Source organism: Musa acuminata, chromosome BXJ1-8 (assembly GCF_036884655.1).
Source record: "Musa acuminata AAA Group cultivar baxijiao chromosome BXJ1-8, Cavendish_Baxijiao_AAA, whole genome shotgun sequence".
In the NCBI taxonomy this organism is placed as follows: Eukaryota; Viridiplantae; Streptophyta; class Magnoliopsida; order Zingiberales; family Musaceae; genus Musa; species Musa acuminata.
Window position 1 is genome coordinate 43,801,572 of NC_088334.1, and position 19,182 is coordinate 43,820,753.

The window sequence follows — 19,182 nt, forward strand, 5'->3', positions numbered from 1 at the left end:
AGAACTGCAAAACGAGAAAGGTGAAAGAGGAAGAAGAAAACGATGGTAGAAGCGTTAGGAAACCTACACATAAACAAATTTTAATTAATGCACATATATAGTCCATTTGCCAATGCCAAAAATATAAACATTAAAAAGAGTCTTGTTATAATAGTGTGCTTGAGAGTCTTAATACAGAGTCCATATTTATCAGGCACAAAATAAGTACATATGGACCTTTACAGGAACAAACAAATTATATATTTGAGCAGCCAAACTTGGATGGTTGCTACGAATAAAAGAATGCCTACTGACCTTTAAACTTACCCCAAAACAAATGCATTGCTCGTCAACAAATAGCAAACTGTAACATTCATGAAGTGACTACGAAACAACAGAGAACCAAATGCCGGAGAAGAACAGAGCAAGCGGATAACTAAGCATAGTATGAAAGTAGAACGAATGGGATAGGTTCTGTGACTCCAGACTTCAAAAGCTTAGAAGAGATCCACCTTTCTTTTCTGCATGTCCTGCTTCCACTTGGGTTGTTGATAAAATGTCTCCCTAGTCATGCCCAGGACTGTCTGGAATTCGGCATCCGATAAGTAGGCCTGCAAAACGCAAAAGGTTACAACAGCTGAATAGAATCTATGGTTACCTCTACATCTTTCTTCAGCAAAGAACCACCAGGAAGGAAAAAATATTTGATTTATGATGTACCTCTCTTCGTTTGTAATCGATTCCTGTGACAGGATTGCTGGACTTGACTTTCAAGCACTCATAACTGAATGTACTTTCAACCCCATTTTCATCTATCTTTGGTTCCTCTGTCACCTCAGAATCTTCATCATTGCTTTCTGACGCAGATCCATCTCCTTCTATGGCTTCCTTCTCTGCTAAAAGCTCAAGAGGTTGCTCAGATTCTGAGCTTGCACTTTCAGTCTTGGTGGAATCTGCAATAGATAATCATAATCAGAAAAATTCTCATTACAAATGCTAAACTTTATATATCTTTTGTGTCTTGTAGGTCTTTGATCTCGTGTAAAATTATCATTGGTTTTTGATTAATGACTCAATGGAGACAGCAAACTGGAAAGTTTGCTAAGGCAGTGACTGTACTTTATTTATTTCCTTGTATGAAACATTTGGTGTCTCGAAAATATTTATTTCTGAAAATGAAACTCAATGGACACTTTTAGAAGAAGATTTATCTTTGTGAACTTGTTCTAATACATGGTATGTACTGTAGGGCAGCTACATTTAGCATAGAGAAACATGAGAAATAACCTGGGATGGATGATAGACATTACCATTAACAGTCACACGTGGACCAGGGGAAGGGCTTCTGCTGAATCTTGTTGTAGAGGTTTCTGATTCTCCCCTTTTTTGCTCAGCAGTTAAAACTGAAGATAGTGCAGCAACTGCAGCTGCTCGCTGTGACCCTTGGCCTGATCGTGAAGGCCTCGGTGCTGTAGCTTTGGCATTTGAAGATGGATTAAATGCAGATGAAAGTGCTGCAAGGGCTGATGCCCTTTGAGTGGGTCCATCATGATCCGCACTGACAGATTTATCTTTAGACTGAAGCAAATCATAGGCATGGATAGTAAGTGAAAATGAATCATCAAATGTTTTCCTCTCTGAGATGCCAGAAATTTAATTATTTATATGCATCAAACTATACATTGTCAAACATATTCTACCCCCAATTAAAACCCCGAAGCTAATATGCTCAACTAACATACAAAAAGTTGCCAAATGTAATTTGAAAGCTAATGTGACCAGGAAAACATAACAAGTTTAATGTTGAAAATGGAAAGGTTAACATGCTTTGCAAGAAAGAAAGATGCACTTTGGCTTCTTATTTGTTTCAAGCAGTCACAAAGGTTAAGAGGATGAACTATGAAGACCAGTAGCACTGGGAATGACCAGGAAAAAAACAATTCCTTCGTAGTTTGATTATTTGCACTTGCTATTGCTGATTTGGCATTTGCGACATTTGGTCCTCAGTTGCCCTAATGAAGTGCGTTGTGTGTGCAAGAGAGAGAGAGAGAGAGAGAGAGAGAGAGAGAAGAGAATAGGGTGAGACATAGAAAGAATAGAGAAATGTAGAAGGAAGGGTAAGTAAGGATAAATCCAATAAATAATATTGATTAGAATCCCCATTTTCTTGCACCTCAACTATTTATAGATATAAACCAAACCCATAAGCTATAGGGCCCACCCTCCAACTACAAACATAAACTAGTCAACCAATGTTAAATCTAAGGGTTGTCATATTGAGGCATACCGCTCAGTATGGGCGGTACATACTAGTCCAACAGAGAACTGATACGGGCAATACATTGGTATGTCCCATCATACCGTGTGTCAGTATACTCAGTACGGTTCGATACATACTGTACTGATAGCTGGTCGGTACACTAATATGGATCGATAAGACGAACTATGACTGAATCCATTAATTAATTAGAGAGAACCCTAACCCAACCATGGATGGTACACGGGAAGGAGTGAGCAAATCTAACAACCGTAAATCAAATAGTTATATTATTAAGTTTTCCAAATAATTTCTTCAATGAATCTTATACATGTATCATAAAATTTATAAAAATAACATATATAATATTTTCTTTTTATTCTTTTGGTTACAAAATCAATGTTTTTAAGCAATCCTAATCTGATAAGTGATTCTAAGAACAATACTTATCCTGTGAATCAAGGTTCAACTGAACTTCTCATACCATAATTCCCCTCATTTTTGACAACTTAATGGAGTCAATGATGGACTTAGGTATTGTGATAAGAAAAGGTCATATTTCTTCTATTTCTACATTTTCTTCTCTTCATCTGCTTTGTTCCCCTTCCACTCCTCTACTAGCAGAGCTGAAACACCTATGCCTTTATCATGGATAAAAAGGAAAAATGAAAAATAACTTCTTGCACTATGACACAGAAGATGGCAATGAATCAATCCACTTTGTCCTTTCTAGTTTCTAATATAATTGAGTAACAGATGATAAAAAGTTTAAAAGATATATTCCTAACCTAAAGGTGCTAATGACATTTTTGAGCTCTTAGCTAATTTGGTGTCATCCAGGACTGCTGATGAAAGTTAGTCTGACCATCTTAAGATATGAAGCCTCTTTTACCATTATTAAAAGATGAAGTCAATATGTTTTGTGGAAAACTTCGTAATAATAGAAAAAAGGAACATACAATGATGAGTATCAACTATCAGTAGCACAAGAGAAGGCCAGGTGTCAACATGAGAAGTCATGTTTATTTGTTGAGTAATCAAGGATCAGCATATAGTCAGCAACCATAAAGTCTTGGTAAACTTCAGATAATATTTTCACAGAACATGGCTGGTTCAACATGGTTACTGAACTAGTGAACAGTAGATATTTGAAGGTTAGTACTAGCAAACTAAGAAGTTTCACAAACAATGCTAAATATTTCAGATTTAAGAAGAAAACCCACTAATTACAGATTAAACACACATGAAATTATACCAAAAAAGTTTTAAACAAATTTGCAACCCTTTTCTAGTTTTCTTGTTGGAGAAGGACAACATAAAACTTGATCCTTTAGAACTACATAATTAGGATCCAAAGACAGGATTCAAATATTACCATTTTTCTCTCTTTTCTTTTTCTGGTTGCTGATGTTAGCTTGACAGTTAATTTTACTAAATGCAACTATATCAGTTAAAATCCTAATCCTAATGATAGAGCACTTATAGCTTTACCAGGACTTTAACTATGTAAATTTGGCTTAAATATTTACCTCTGAAGCAAGCATGGCAGCCCCAAATAGGTACGATAGTTTCTTCTGGAAAGAATTTCCTTGAACCTGCATGATATGGAGAAGCAGTTTGTCATTTTTGCCAATATGAAGTTTATGAAGTACATACCAGAAAGCAGAATAAGTTACTCTCCTTTGCACAACAAGGATTTATATCAAAATAAGCAAGTGGCGCAAATCAATGACTTAGCTTGATGCCAAGAAAATACATTTTTTTTACATGTACTTGTTGTGCAGTATAATTATACATAGCATTTGGGAGACCACGGATGCATAATAAAAGAGAACATGATGGCTTCGACAATACATATACCTTTCTCATTGACTGAGTAAAAATTAGATCTAAATCCACCGTAGAATTTTTTCCCCAAGTCCAAAGGAAAACAACAACTATAGCAAGATGGATAACCAGTAAAAAGGATGGCATTCTAGGTCTACACAAGGATCGAAGTCGCCTCAATCAGATCCAAGACCGAGGATGAGTCTACTCACAGAGGAAACAAAAGATGTTATTTAACTTTGGTTAAATCAAATTGTTGCTCAGTATAGTCTGTCATCATAAGTTACTTTACATAAGGATCTCCTATTTATCATATATAATCACATGATTTTGGTCACAATGTATGTTACTAGGGAAGCATAAGGTTACTTTCTGTAAGGAACCTTTAAGCAGGGATATTGGTCCAACTTATTCAAAGGTCTTTGTTAAACCTCTACTTTAGAAGCTTAAATCACCTGTTCCCTCTTTATTTTGGTTCCTTGTAAATTTCTCAAACATTATGTACATCTTTCAACGCATGACATCTAACGTTTCCAAACTTAGTTGAATAATTTATCCCACCAATATGAGCTTATTCAATTAAATTGAGATTGAAGAGACAAAAACAAATTCTCCAAAAAAGGGGCAAAGTAAAGCACAGGAGACACCAGACATACCACAGCCTTTGCACTGTCCCAAGAGAAATATGTTGTAAAGAAACATGGTTCATTACCCTCCGTGATTCTATAAAGTGGTACATTTGGGGATAAACCTTCTAGCAGCACTGCAAGCTCTATGTATTTCTAGGAAAAGAAAAGTTTGGTAGATTAGAGTAATGCAATAGCAAACACTAGTAATACTATAGTACAAATAAAAAGAAGGATAACTGTTTATACCTGTCCTATATCAAATGCCTTTTGCTTCTCGTTGGGATCCACAGAATGTCCAATCCATATGAAGACCTCAGCATGGCTGTCAAGTAGCAACATGTCTTCAGTTAACATATCGTCTTGAGAATAATTGAACACTTCAAACACCTGCAACAAGGGGGAAATATACAAGCAAGATGTGTAAAGGCACTGGGTATGAGTTTCTCCATCAAATGTTACACTTGGGAGCAGTCACATACCTCTATCTTTCCTGGAGAAGCATTGTTTGACAACAAATGAACATAAAATTTGAGATTATTAGATTATGAAAAAGGATCAAAATATGTCAAGACTTGGAAATTGTTCCAAATTTATATTTCTGGAATCAATCCAACCTTTCTTAAGTGAAAATGTATACAAGTGAGGATCTCTAACAACATCTTGCGTGATCTTTTTGCTGGTAAAACTTTGCTTCCCACCAAGAGCAAACCAGAAAGCAGAGCTTTCTGTTCCCTCCTTGACATACTTCAGTGTGACACCTGGCTGCAGAATAAAGAATAATCTTATTGATTTGTGATGTTGGAAAAAACATGTATATGTATATATGTATATGTATACAAGCATATATATAGATACAGTAACATAGCAAAGTACCACAGAAAAGTAAAGAGATACTGTCTGCAATTGCAGAAGTCCTTGAAAAGCTTCCCAAGCCAGACTCTGGTGTCATTGCTAACCAATTCACAAACAGGGCAAAGAAAAAGTGGTTTAAATAATAAGCCAAAATCTAAACCGGGCAACCCTTCTCATTTCTTGTTTGTTGACATTAGAAGATCATTCTTTCATACCTAAATCCTACACATAGATGTCAAATGTAGTGTGGTTATGCAAAGACCCAAAACAGTAACCACTGGTGGACAGACACAAAATGGGTTTGAGCAATAATATACCAGAACTAATTCCCAACAATCTGCACCAAAATCTATCAAACTTGAACCATGCCACAATGAGAGGCAGCCAAAATACAAACTTCAATCGAACTATGTGGACATATTAACTGGAAAGGCAGCCAAGTACCAACTACAACCCAGAAATTTTGCAAAGATGGATTAGTTCAACCTCAAAGTAATCTATGTGTGCTACATACTATTTCCACTTTCCATTGACCGATGACAAAACTGTCAAATGAAAGAGAGTATCGCATGTTGGCTTCACATGGGATAAAAAGGATAACAATGAACCAAGAGATCATACATTATTTGCATACTTTTACCTTTAAAAATTCTGCAATTTTTGCAGCCCAATGTTGATGTTCATGTGTACTTGAACTTCCATTCCATATGAATAGTGAATTCCCAGATTGCAAAATAAAACAATCAGTGGAACATAATGATGTTGCCACCTAAAAACAAAAAAGATTATATGTCAGTGTAATTGTAGTGCTTAGTTATCTAATGTATATTCGAATACATGCAAGTATCAAGACTATTCCAATGAAATCTCAAGCCAAATGAGAATGATGCTTTTGTTAAATAAAAATGAAGATTAACAGGTTCTCTTGTGCTCATCTGCCAAGACAGCTTAATGTGTGGCTGGACCACCTTAAAAAGGCATTGATGCAGCCGATTATTAACCGAAACCTTTGAGGAGCGTCAGGTGTCAGGTTATATATTTTTGTGCTTCTCCTTGGTGAACTAACCTTCTATTATGCATTCAACCATAGCTCCAAAATGTCCTACTTTTGGAAATTTATATATTGCTTCTCCAGAATATTGCTTTGGACAATCAGCCAGTAACAATGTATCTGATAACTTCATTTACAAATTTTAGGTGCCCTCTGACATAATGCTATTGTCTCAGGTAAATGTGTGTTCACGAAGCCTAAGATGTTTTGTATGTAACTGCTCTTCTTAGATAACAGAATTGGAGGACATTTTTGATTAAATGAATAGGTACATGTATAAAACCGTGAACTACTCCAAAACATTTGGTTCAACTTTTCATCCACTAAGCCGAAACATTTAGTTATTATTCCAGTTGGCTACTGGCTTAAGTTGTGACAAGTGAGACTTGATGGATAAATTAATTAGCATAGGAACTTGAAAACACTGTGACTTAGAAAGCTAAAAGGATTCTATGTCCAACAGACAGGATAGATGTAAAGTTTTTCCTTGTACCATATAAACCAGAGATAGGCAAAAGGGGAAAATAATTGGGCTCAGACAACAATAATAATTTTGTCACTTGCCCCTCTAATTAGTTAGTCATAATTCAGCAACTTAATTTTAAAATTCACAAAGTCACTTTTCTTTCATAAACTTGCTACTCATTAGTTCTTGTTTCAAGCTATTTCAAATAGACAAACTAGGTTAAAATATAGCAAGTAATATATTAAAGGCACTTTCATGATTTTGATAATTTCGATTAGGAAAATGAAGCTACCCGCCCATATCAGATATGGTTCCTGTGCTAGAGAGGTTCTTGGGAGCTCAAAACTTTGTTCATCCACAAAGGCTTAACATTAAATTTGACTCAAGAAGCTTCCTATAGACTTAACCAGACAGGTAAGAGAATAATGGAAGCTGCTCCATTTAAATTCAGTGATAAAACAATCATTGATTATGTTTAAATTTAACACGATCATTATTCATCTCCTATCATTTTAGTTTTTTCTTTTTCAACTGCAATTACTCTATGGGTTTCATTATTAGTTTAAGAATATTATGCTAAACTTTATCTTTTATAGTTTATGCAGAATACCAGTTTGAGCAATTAAAGTGTAGATATTTACTCTGGCCAACACAGAATGGTACATGCTGAACTGTGCCAAGCAATGCCAATTACACCAACAAATGGTCGGGCTAATTTTTCCATGTGCTGGTCAACAAAGACAGCATGTTGACTGGTGACATGGTACATGCAGTGTCACATTAGCATCATCATATTTACTCTTACCACAAAACCAACAACCTCTTGTCTCATACATAATGATATAATTCTGATAATCAATTATTTGTTTTCTGCTTCCGACAGCCGCAGATGACAACTTACGCATAAACCAAGTTTTTGTTACATTATTTTATTTGTGTCATAATTGAGGATGCAGAAGGTTCAAATTGATAAAATATACTAATGTATAAGATTCACAAGATCATACCGCATCAACTTGAACTGCTTTATTGTTGTGGACTGATGTACCAGATACTTGGATTAGTGCAATGCCATCAGAAGTATAAGTTTCATCATTCTGATTCTTCTCTGCAATGAACGTCTTATAACCGGAACTAATTCCACCCTATGCAAGAAAGAAAAAACATTAAGTGAAATAAAATAAGTAAATAACCCCTCTCTTTATGCGATAAAAGGATGACACTAACAGGTCTGAAAAGCGTCATATGAATTCCCTACATACCAGATAGAAATGATATAAGTAACATACCTTCAAGAGAACCAGAGGCTGAAAGAGTGCAACAAATTGTGGTGGTTCCTTCCCTTGAAAAATGCGACCCTGCAAGAGGCATACTCAATAAACTTGCTTCTGCTTCTCATCTTCTGAATAAAATATCAATAACAAAAACCTGCACTGGTCTTCCTTTTAGGGAAGTCCACATAGTAGTAGCCAACTGAGTAGCCATAATTTGATCATCCTGAAAAGAAACAATATCATGTTATTTGCACCAAGTGAACCAAGCCTAATTAACAAGTTAAGTGAACTGTTCATGCAATATTAGTTATGAAACTCTTGGACCTAGACATGCAACTATGTTGGGAGTAAGATCTTGCACTTAAACCTGGAATGTCAATTAAGTTTGTGTCGATGATTAAGAGAAACAATTCAGGATATCCTGAGGCTTGCTGAGATTCATAAAAGAATATGAAAAATTCATAATGACTGAGATGATAAATTAGGAGGACACTCATAAAAAAGTGTCATTTGTAGCAACCCACTAATCCCTGCATCTTTTCCACGTGTGGCAACTGCCTTTCTCGTGTGCACTCCCTGTTTGTAAAAGCTATCCTATAGGATGAGAGAGTCTTGGTTCGAGTAAGGAAGAAAGGTTTCCAATCCTATCAAGGCCACATCAGGTTTTTTATCCTTGGGCACACAGATCCCATCATCCAACAAACAACCAGGTGGGGTCCAAAATCGAGAACCAACCAAAAGAACATATGAGAAGGGTAGAAGCAATCTCAGGGGCATTTTGAAGAATTTAACTTTTATCTAGTCTAGATAGAGTATACAAGTTAAAAGTACAAACGAGGGAACCCTGTAATCCCCTAAGAACATAGAGGTACCATCATCCTTTTTATTTTTCCCAATAAATTTTACAGCATTTTTTAGCAATTAAATAATTTAGTTTTCTACATGTTAGATTTTTTAGGAGTATAATTTTCTGATATTAACTCCCAATAATTTGGTACCAAAATGACACTAAGCAAGCAATCCTATGAGGTCCTACACCATTGACCACACTGAAGAATCCTCCATTAATGTCAAATAGATTGGAGAAGAAGCCTTGTTTTAACACCTCGTCAAAACCATGTTCAGCCAATTACAACTAAATTTTTTTATATTAACTTTGAGGATGCACCATCACAAGATAAACAATGAGGTGCACAATGCAAAGACATGCCACATCTATGCATGATCCAATTGGCAATAGTATCATGCCCCAAGGTCCAACAAGGCATGCCATGCCACTAATATAACAAAGTGTTATATTCAATACTTATGTCACTTTAGGCAAGAAAATATTGGATGCAATGGCATAAACTCCCGAGCAACAGGTGTAGAGGAAGGTCATTTAGCCAGCACTTTAGATTTACCTATAGTAGTTTCTCTTGTGAGAGGATTAACTGATAAAAGCTAATTTGTGCCATAGCAAGCATCAATTAATATGACTATAATTATAAATTTCTAATCATGCTTCTGATCAAGATTACAGATTTCAACAAAACAGATTGGGTATGAATTGGTATTTATTGTTCTGACAGCCGATTGGTACATGGACTAGACAATTTTTCATGTGGTCTGAGACTCTGAAATAAAGCTTACCATCCGGTAAGTTCACTGTATCAAGTATATTGGACGGTAAGTTGATCATTATGAAGCTTTGCCAGACAATAAGCCTACCATTTGGCAATAGCATTAACCCTTTATTCATGATCTTGGACCATGTTGGACAAAGCCTAGGGTGGTAATACTTAAGCTGTCAATCGCTACAAAAGCAGAAGACAAAGGGTCATGAGAAAAAGTTTATCATAAAATTGGATATACATCTAACAGTAACACAGATAAATTATGTCTTGAAGGGTAAAGATCCATATAAGAGTTAATTACATAATGACTTCAATGGAAGAAAATTTCTTTTCTTTCCTTCAAAGATATTTGCTCATTGCTACTTACCTGAATGCTATCCTTTCCCATCCAAGAGGTTAAGAAGTAGTCCTCTTTCCTCTCACCAGAATGATATGTATAGAGCACAATATAACAATCTCCGCTATAGAATTTACCAATCTCTTCTTTTGGAACTTGATTCTTGGCACCATCATCAATGCGCCATACCTGCAAGTGATTTCATAACTTAAAAATTCAAAGAACAAGCACCATCTAACTTCATATGCAAGAATCTACAGGCAAAAGATATAAAAAGAACCTCAAGTTTTCCACTGCCTTCAAGCAAGGGAGGAACTTCTTCATTTTGCGGAGAGCCTTTTGTGATTCCCTTGAAATCAACACCTTTCTGCTTTATCAAAGCTACCCAAACACAACATAATACATAATTATCAAGAATGGACAATATATTTAGTCAGTGCCTTTACAGAAGATTTTACTCTTACCTGCAACTTTTCCTCGTCCTTCCTCTCCACCTGAATTTCCTGTCACTGTACTAGCAGGCCATGATTCAAAGTTGGATTTAAATGCATGTGTTTCATAACCTTGAATAACTTGAGTAACATGCGTTGTTTTGGGTCTGTTTTGACTGATGATGAAGTCCTAAAAGGAAAGGCCATTACGGGCACCAATTTGAAAGCACAAAAGATCAGAATTAGAAAATTAACAGAAAAATAATACCTCAGCAGCTTTACTGGCAGCTTTTCTCTCTTCAATTTGTGTAACACGGCCAACCCAAATAAATATCTCAGCCCCACAATCCAGCAAATAGCATTTATTGTTCTCCAAAGTTGCTTTAGAGAGTGTGTTCTCTTCCAACTTCAACTGACCATCATTGATACTACAGAAGTACTTGTATATTACAACTTGATAGCATAATTAACTTTATATTTGTACTAAAACTTGAAATTAGCCTAGATGAAATCTACATTCACAATGGGATAGCACCAAAAGAACTAAGACCTAGACTAATGCATGATACTGTTTTCTTTTTACTGAAATCAATGGTTAATAGAAGAATCTGGCATCAAGAATCCCATTCAGTGTATTGTTGATAAATGTCTAGCATGCAGTCTTTCAATTACAAGGATATGAAAGAACAGATCCATCATTGTCTAGAATATTTGATATGCAATATTAACACACGACAATTCTCATTTCTGATGTAAGAAAAACTACAAGGTAAAACATAATTTAAGTCTTGGAATGGTCAAAAACATGTGTAGCTGGAGAATGAGACTACAAAATTAATTTGTGCTGAAAGTAAATGAGAATCATGGTCCCCAATGCTTTGTGGATCATTTTTCACCAAAGACAAGGGAACCACCTCTCTTTCCTTCTTGTTTTTCCTGCCAAGACTTATTTTGAGTTACAATGAACCTCTTTCTACCTTAACAGCATTTACACAACAAAGGTGATCAATGAGCCACCAGCTGCCTAAAGCATAAGAAAACTCTCCAAAGAGATAATCATAACAAATCCTCTTCCAACAGATCACTTTAAAGATCAGAAAAAATGTTGGTCACCTGTTCCTGCCACTGCCTGTTTGGTCATATGCAGGTCTTTCAATGGTACAGATCCATTAGATTTCTTTATCTTCCTGATCAGATCAGAAATTCTTTTTTTTTATGTTGGCTTCAAATAAGACTCATTTTACCTACACTTATGTCAACAACTGTTCTTAGCATTCATATAACATGTGTTACCTTACTTGACAACGGATTGATCCATTTGCAATAAGATCACAGATTGGAGATCATATATATCTCTATCGGAATTTCAAGTTATCTGATTTCACATGTATTTCGAAAAGGCTACTTTAGAGGTCCACCATGCATTATAAGGATTCACCTTCTACATCGCAAGATTGCCCCCCCTCTAAACCTAACACATCACCACAAACAGGAAACACTACAGCTATTTAAGTTTGGTGGTTACCAATTCAATGATAATGATAGAAAGAAATACAGGATTCTCAAATAACAACAAAAAAGTAAAGATTCCCAATCTTATTGGAATAGTCAATTTCATTAAAACCCAAAAATTTCTTTTCCCTAGCATGAGCTTTTCATAACTGAAGTTTCTAAATAAACACATGGATGAGAAAGAGTATATACACAAACAGAGTGATGACAAAAGCTTATAAGTAAAATAAAAAGATACATGAACAAATAGATTCCCATAAGCTAATTAATTATCGACAGATTATGGCTCATGAACAAAAGTTATGTACTTGAGGAAGGTAAGTTATTTGAATCATCTTTGCAAAAGAGTTATTCTAAAGAGCAGCCCAACCCACAAGGCTCCTAACGATATAGGATCTGGGAAGGGCCAACATATGCAAGCTTACCCCTACATAAAGAAGTCATTTCACTGAAAAAAACTTAGCATATAAAGCAACTTGGGAAAAATTAAATGATTCAATGCTAGGATAAAAATCGCTTTCATATATGCTCACCAATTCCCACTGAAAACCATTTTTGTATAGGAGGCACAGATAGTAGCTAAAGATCTAGTCAAGCAGCAACTATTGAAATTATTGAAGCTAGAGTTTTGTATGACAGCATAAATGCTCAGCATATAGTAGGGAACTCGAACAAGCACCATGCATAAAGAGTTAAAATATATAAATAATACCTGTAAAATTTTGCAGGAGCCATTTCTAAGACAACATCATCTTCATTGACTACCTTTTTGCCAATTGGTGCAAAGCCACCAAAAAGGACCCAGAATTCACCGGAGTCTGACTCAGCTTGGAGCTTCCCATCATCTTACAATGCAAAGTTGTAATTAAAACGAAGAAATATGCATAAATGTAACATATATTGTCCATAAGATATAGGTCTCTTACCAATAATTGCAACATCACATGTTCCTTCATGGTACTTGTCCTTCAAATATTGTACTACTTCTAAAGCTTTAGCTCTTTCTTGGATATTGGAGTTAGCACCATTGAATTGATATATTTTCATCTCAGTATCCAAGATAAACACATCATCATGATTCAGTGATGACCGAGCAAATGGAACCTTTGAAGACAACTTTGGAAATCACCACATGCATGCAACACAATTTTGCACATCAAAACTAAATAAAAGCTACAGGAAAAGATTCAGCACCTGCTTCATTCTAACAACACGTTTTCCTCTACAAACATATAGCCGTGTTTCAAAAACTTCCTCTTCGGGCTTTTTGAATCCAGAAGCAAATCCTCCTTCCAAAGGTATAATGCAAGGCTTGAAGTATGACAAAAACTTATCAGATTCATAGCCTTGAAGTTCCCTGTGCTGGACAGCACGACCTCCAAGAACTGCATCAAGTTCAACTGTCTTGATTGCAGCAGTCCCAGCTTCATCCTGTGAGAATTCACAAACTTAATAATGTATCTGAACATATATCTTGTTTTCAAAATAAAAACATATATTTTTCTTCCATATCACTAGGCTTAAATAGCATACTTGGGTTGACTCTCTTCCAATCCAGAAGTGAATGTCATGAAGGTAAGCACCACCTTTGCCAGAAGTCGTCTGCAACAAGGGACACATCACATAAAAACAAGTATACTTTAGAGATTATAGCTAAACCAAGTGTACTTTTGTAACAAAGCCAAGTTTACTTCTGTAATAAAGCCAAGTTTCCAATGTGCAGCAGGTTTAAATTTATTCCTAACATTGAGTCACACTCCCATGAGTAAGAATATCTTTGGTGCAGTTGCAGAGAAAATATTGAATATCAAATGAATCCTCAGTTATGATTTAGGTTAAAAAGCCCCAAACAATGCAGTGAGATGGAAAATTCGTGAAAAGAAAGAGAACAAGTATCTCATGAACTCATCAACCTACTCATCTATTAACTTGGTGGAATGGACCCTAACCACATGCCTCTAAATGCTTAAGCCCAAGTCATTAATAGTAGCAGCCTCATTTAGTTGTACACACAACAATGTAAAACAGCAACATTACACCATTCAGGTCTTATTAGGTTTGACATCCTCATTAGCATATTTCATGCCTACATGGTTTTAGCAAGTGAGGGACTGAAACTTGAAACCTTACTCGCAGATGTGGTTGCACATCCTCCAAGTGTCTAATCAGTAAGATTATCTCACTTGCAAAGAGATAAAAAAAAGATGAACCAAAATTTGACCTCAATCTCCAAGATGAGAATGCGATTGAAGAGGAAAATATCAGCTTTCGAGATCTAGATGAGGCTCTTGTCCTCCAAAGCAATCTAGATATTGCCCATGAAAAAGAAGATGAATGGCTACATAACAAGAATTTTCACACTCGATGCACCTTATTGGATACTCACTCACATTATGCTAAGCTAGACTACCACACTCCAGACAGCAAAATATGTTGCATATCACCTGATCCAATAATAAACTTTATCCAAATAAAAAGATAAAAGAACCAGAATATTTTATTCGATCAAGTAATCTTTGTTCAGGATAGTTTTCCAGTTGATAGATGAACAAATATATTAACTATAAACCTAGTATACATTGTTTTACAGACTACAAGCATAATCTGGTAGTGAGAGCTAAAAAAAGGCACTACTAATCTTGCATCTCCCAATAGTTTTAATTTCATTGCTCATGTGAAGGGACAAACGCACTGATCTTCAGACAAAAGTTTAAAAAATAGAGAAAGAAGCAGAAAAAAGGTACCTGTAAGATTATGTATGAATCTCCAGAGTAGAATTTACCATAATCAGTCTTCGGTAAAGGCACTGGTTGGAAGTTCTCAATCCGCCAGATCTCTGTTCCTCTATGTGTTGTTAAGCAATTGCTATGGCGGTAAACACTTTAAATGGAAAAAGGACACAGAAACTTTATGAAGTTAATGCTGAAACTAACTTGCTTTTTTCGTGTATTTTACAGTACTTATTAAAAGGATACACTTTTTGTCCAACTCCCTGGAATGCGGGATCAACATATTTTGTAGAACTAGACATTGTGCATTTGAAAGGCCTTCTATAATAAACACAAAGAAATTATGCCTTCACAATATCAAAATGTGCTTGGAACAGTCAATTATGCAACAAAGACACTCTGCAGAGAAAATTAACATAGTCATTAGTCAAGAACTAATATGTTCTGTGGAGAACTCTTCCACATCTTGTAACATGCAACTTCAACTACAGATTCAGCATTAAAGTGACAGACAACATGAGTCAAACGGTTGTGAAATGAGTAGACGATTGCAATTGCCAAGTGAGGTAAAATAGTTAATTTTCACTGATTCATTCATATAGTCTGGTTCACAAGAGTCCTGAAAAAACACAGAAGCTTCTAGATTTAGTACTAGTGGTTTGGTCCATTGCCAATTTATATAGGACAAGGGAAATTCTAGGATCAGCATTGATAAATACTTTGGAGTGAGATTTATTTTCCTTTAGTGAAAGTCTACCACTTTATATTCCCTAACTTTTGTTATTCATTTAAATTCATAATGTTATCCCTATACCTGATAAAAGCATATATAACCTTCTCCTGAACTTTATGAATACTTCACTAAGCAAGGAAATTGAGCAAGAAAGAAGATGAATGAAGATTCCATCAGGCAGACAGAGCACAGATTATATAATGGAAGGTTCTAGAGTCATGTCTAGAATCCAGTGCATCAGGTAAATCCACTAGAGAATCTTCAGTTCTGAATTCTCTGGGTTGATGATTCTTCTAAAGAAATACCTATAGTTGTGTCAGAGAAGGTTCAAATGTCAGCAAGCTACAATCTTATGATCGAAAAACTAATAGATAAATGGAACAATCAAAGCAACCAAAGAATACATAACTCAAAATGGCAGTTAATTATTGTAATATTCCTATATGACAACCCACAATTAGCACCAAGGTCTGTGATACTGTCCAGTACAGTTCAGTACAGGCAGTGTTTGTCAGTCCAATAACCTTCCGATATGCGGACTAAGGTATTATTCATGCCCAGTAGAAGGCATAGCATCCAGTATGGGCTTGTATTGCCCTGTACAGGCCTCATACCAAATAGCAACTTTTTATTTAATTTTTCAGCCTTTTTTTCATGGTTTTTCCGAAACTTGGTATGTACGAGTTTATGGACATAGGACACATTGGTACCAAATGGGTTTGATATCCAAAATTCAAAACACAGCTTAGCACATCATCTGCCAATTGTTTTTCTCACCTGTGTAGAACTAATAACAATGAACTGACTGCACTAGAGAAAACATCACATGGCCTGAGCACGAGGCAGTCAGCTTATGGTCTTACACCAATAGTCATCTGCAATCCAATGACATACAAACATTTTGATGGCAAATGGCAAATCTTAACGTCAAGATCAGTGAGAGAAGCAGTTTAAGTGGGTAGTTTTTGGTTTGTCGCAAGGTTCACGATTTCGTATACTCATACTGTATCGGTCAGGGCTCAGACCAGTACAGAACCAGTCTGTACTGGTGTATCAACACTCAGGAAACTGATATGTACTGCATATCATCCGGTCCGTATATTGGTGACATGTCAGACCAATAAATACCACTTGTAACGAACTGTATTAGGCAGTATTCAAACCTTGGTTTATAGTATCAGTAATTTTACTCAAGTACTTCAATTTATTTAAAGACGTACAGAAAGAACTTGGAAGAAGATTGTTTTAGACAACGCCAACCACATTGGCTTCTGTAGGGTCCATCAATTAGGATAAAGTAAATCTTAACTCAAAGAAGGTAATCCTATGATTTTTTATATTAATTGGCTGTATTTTGGTGTCAATAATTTAGCATTAAACATGTTAATATGAAATCACAACACTGATTGTGATGCTTGAGTATTTACTAAATAAAATTTCTTATAAAGAATTTTCCTCCTTGCCTTTCTTCTTTTTTAAATAAAAAAATATCGCTTTGGGTTTTACCCTTGGATAATTTTTTGTAAAGAAAGTGAAAAAATAATAAAATCAAATCTGATCAAAGAGAAACAAAAAAATATGGTAAAAAAGGTGTACAATGACAAAGAAAATTTAAATCAAATGTTGACAAGAAATTGTAGAGCTTCAACTTAAATGATTCTGAACTCTGAAATAGGCTAACTTTACAATTTCGCATTTGTAAAGACAAAACTGAGAAATTATAAATGGTCTTACTATATCAATCATAGCCAGCATTCATATCTTCTGTCTACATCAAATTTCTGTAAAATCACTGTATGAAACTCCAACATTGTCTATCATTTCCAATGGAAGATGGATAATAAGCAAGAAAACAAGAATTCAAAGGATACTCAAATTATTAGATCAATAATTTGAAAGAATAGTTTATTGCAGTCTTGAACTTTCACAAATTTAATCAAAGTATGACTATGATTAAAGCATGATAAAGACAAAGAAGCAATCATTAAAATGCCAATTGCTTTTAGTAAATGATGGCTGACAAAGTAATCCTAATGCAAGAATCCTTTTGGCATAGAGTTCATCACATCAACATTTATCACATATTGATAACAGGGATAATCCTAGTAGATAAGTAAGTTAGTTTGTTAATTAACTAAGTATGTCATCTTAGATTTGTGAATGATGAATCTTCTGTTTTCATCGAAGTTGTTCCTGACACACTGCAATTATGCCTACAAATGCCTCCACATCAGATATCTTACAAGTTCAGAAACAAAATAAAACAAAATGCCACATCTGAGTAGCCTCAAGGACAAAGACACGCTCATCTTTGGGTAGTCCAAACAGTTGGGGTTAGGCACTTGAAAAAAGGACCGGATAAATAGCAAACCATGAACAGCTAGCCGTATTGTGACATGTTTTGGAGCCACGTTATATAGGCTGTATCACAGGGAAAGCTAAGCAACATATGCAGACTATCGAACTAAAGTAATCAGGCAAATTAGGAACGTAACTCGAATCTTTCACTCTTCATTAGTGAATCACGCTCAAGACATTCGCTCTTCATTACCAAATCAATGGTCCTAATAGCTGAACTCAGCTATACCAAAAAGGTCAACAATCATCAGTGCGTGATCCCATCAAGAAATAAGGATCCAACCAAATGGAACCAAAAATTCCATACATCCACCGCAGTTACATGCTACAATCAAGAGAATGCTAGAAATAATAATCGTCGATCAAATTCAGAGCTCACGATGAGAAGGTTAAGATTGCCCCAAGGGAAAGAAGAAGAGCGAGAGACTTGCGTGCGGAGAGGAGCGACGGAGCGCCTGACGCCAACGGCGACGAGATCGATCCACCCGAGGTGGAATCGAGATATAAGAGCGGAGAGGGGAGTGGCGGAAAGATCGGCTAACCTGAGAAGATCCGTGAGAGGTGGGGAAGCAATGGGCAACGACGAGAGAGGGAGAGAGAGAGGAGGAGGAGGAAGTTGCAAATGTGTGCCGTAGCTTCAAGAAAAGCGAACGAGTAGCGTCCCCCGTTCGCGCTTTCGGCCCCCCACCCCCAACTCCTCCACACGTCTCGATTTTAGTGGTCGTTATGCTATTATTATTATTGTTGTTGTTATCATCATCATTATTAACTCAATCGAACGAGTTAACTTGATGACATGAATTAATATTTTTTTATTTTTTTTTAGTAATTTACTAAAAAATACTCCTTGTTTTAAGTTTACGAGAGTGCATTTCGTTATCCATAAAGTATTATTTTTCTAACATGCTTTAGTGATCCCAAGTTTACGTTTCAGTTAAGGAAAAAAGTGACCCTTTTGTTTGCTTTCAAAAATTTATTTGGATGAGAAAGGTGGCATCTAACGACCACAACAATAACAAACTATAATTATTTCAAGTCGGTTACATATATTAGAGCTATCGTAAGTGACGCAATATATATATATATATATATATATATATATATATATATATATATATATATATATATATA

At 35.6% G+C, this 19,182-nt stretch overlaps 1 protein-coding gene across 3 annotated transcripts; it reads right to left on the reverse strand.

The window, feature by feature from the left end:
- Positions 1-124: 124 nt before the first annotated feature.
- LOC135584891 (villin-2-like) lies at positions 125-18,730 on the reverse strand. Of its 3 annotated transcripts, none has more exons than XM_065079966.1 (23): positions 18,594-18,730; positions 15,207-15,359; positions 14,976-15,075; positions 13,765-13,833; positions 13,426-13,662; positions 13,158-13,335; positions 12,944-13,076; positions 10,988-11,147; positions 10,753-10,909; positions 10,569-10,669; positions 10,319-10,477; positions 8,490-8,558; positions 8,351-8,419; positions 8,069-8,206; positions 6,185-6,313; positions 5,307-5,454; positions 5,172-5,182; positions 4,939-5,079; positions 4,720-4,845; positions 3,766-3,831; positions 1,290-1,557; positions 700-932; positions 125-590 (listed from the first exon to the last, which is right to left on the reverse strand). In XM_065079966.1, the coding sequence occupies exons 2-23, from the start codon at positions 15,260-15,262 to the stop codon at positions 477-479; spliced, it is 2,862 nt and encodes a 953-aa protein (XP_064936038.1). In that variant the 5' UTR covers positions 15,263-15,359; positions 18,594-18,730; the 3' UTR covers positions 125-476. The 3 variants fall into 3 exon arrangements, with proteins under 3 accessions (XP_064936038.1, XP_064936036.1, XP_064936037.1); XM_065079964.1 differs by having other exon boundaries at positions 18,483-18,684; XM_065079965.1 differs by having other exon boundaries at positions 18,431-18,684.
- Positions 18,731-19,182: the final 452 nt, after the last annotated feature.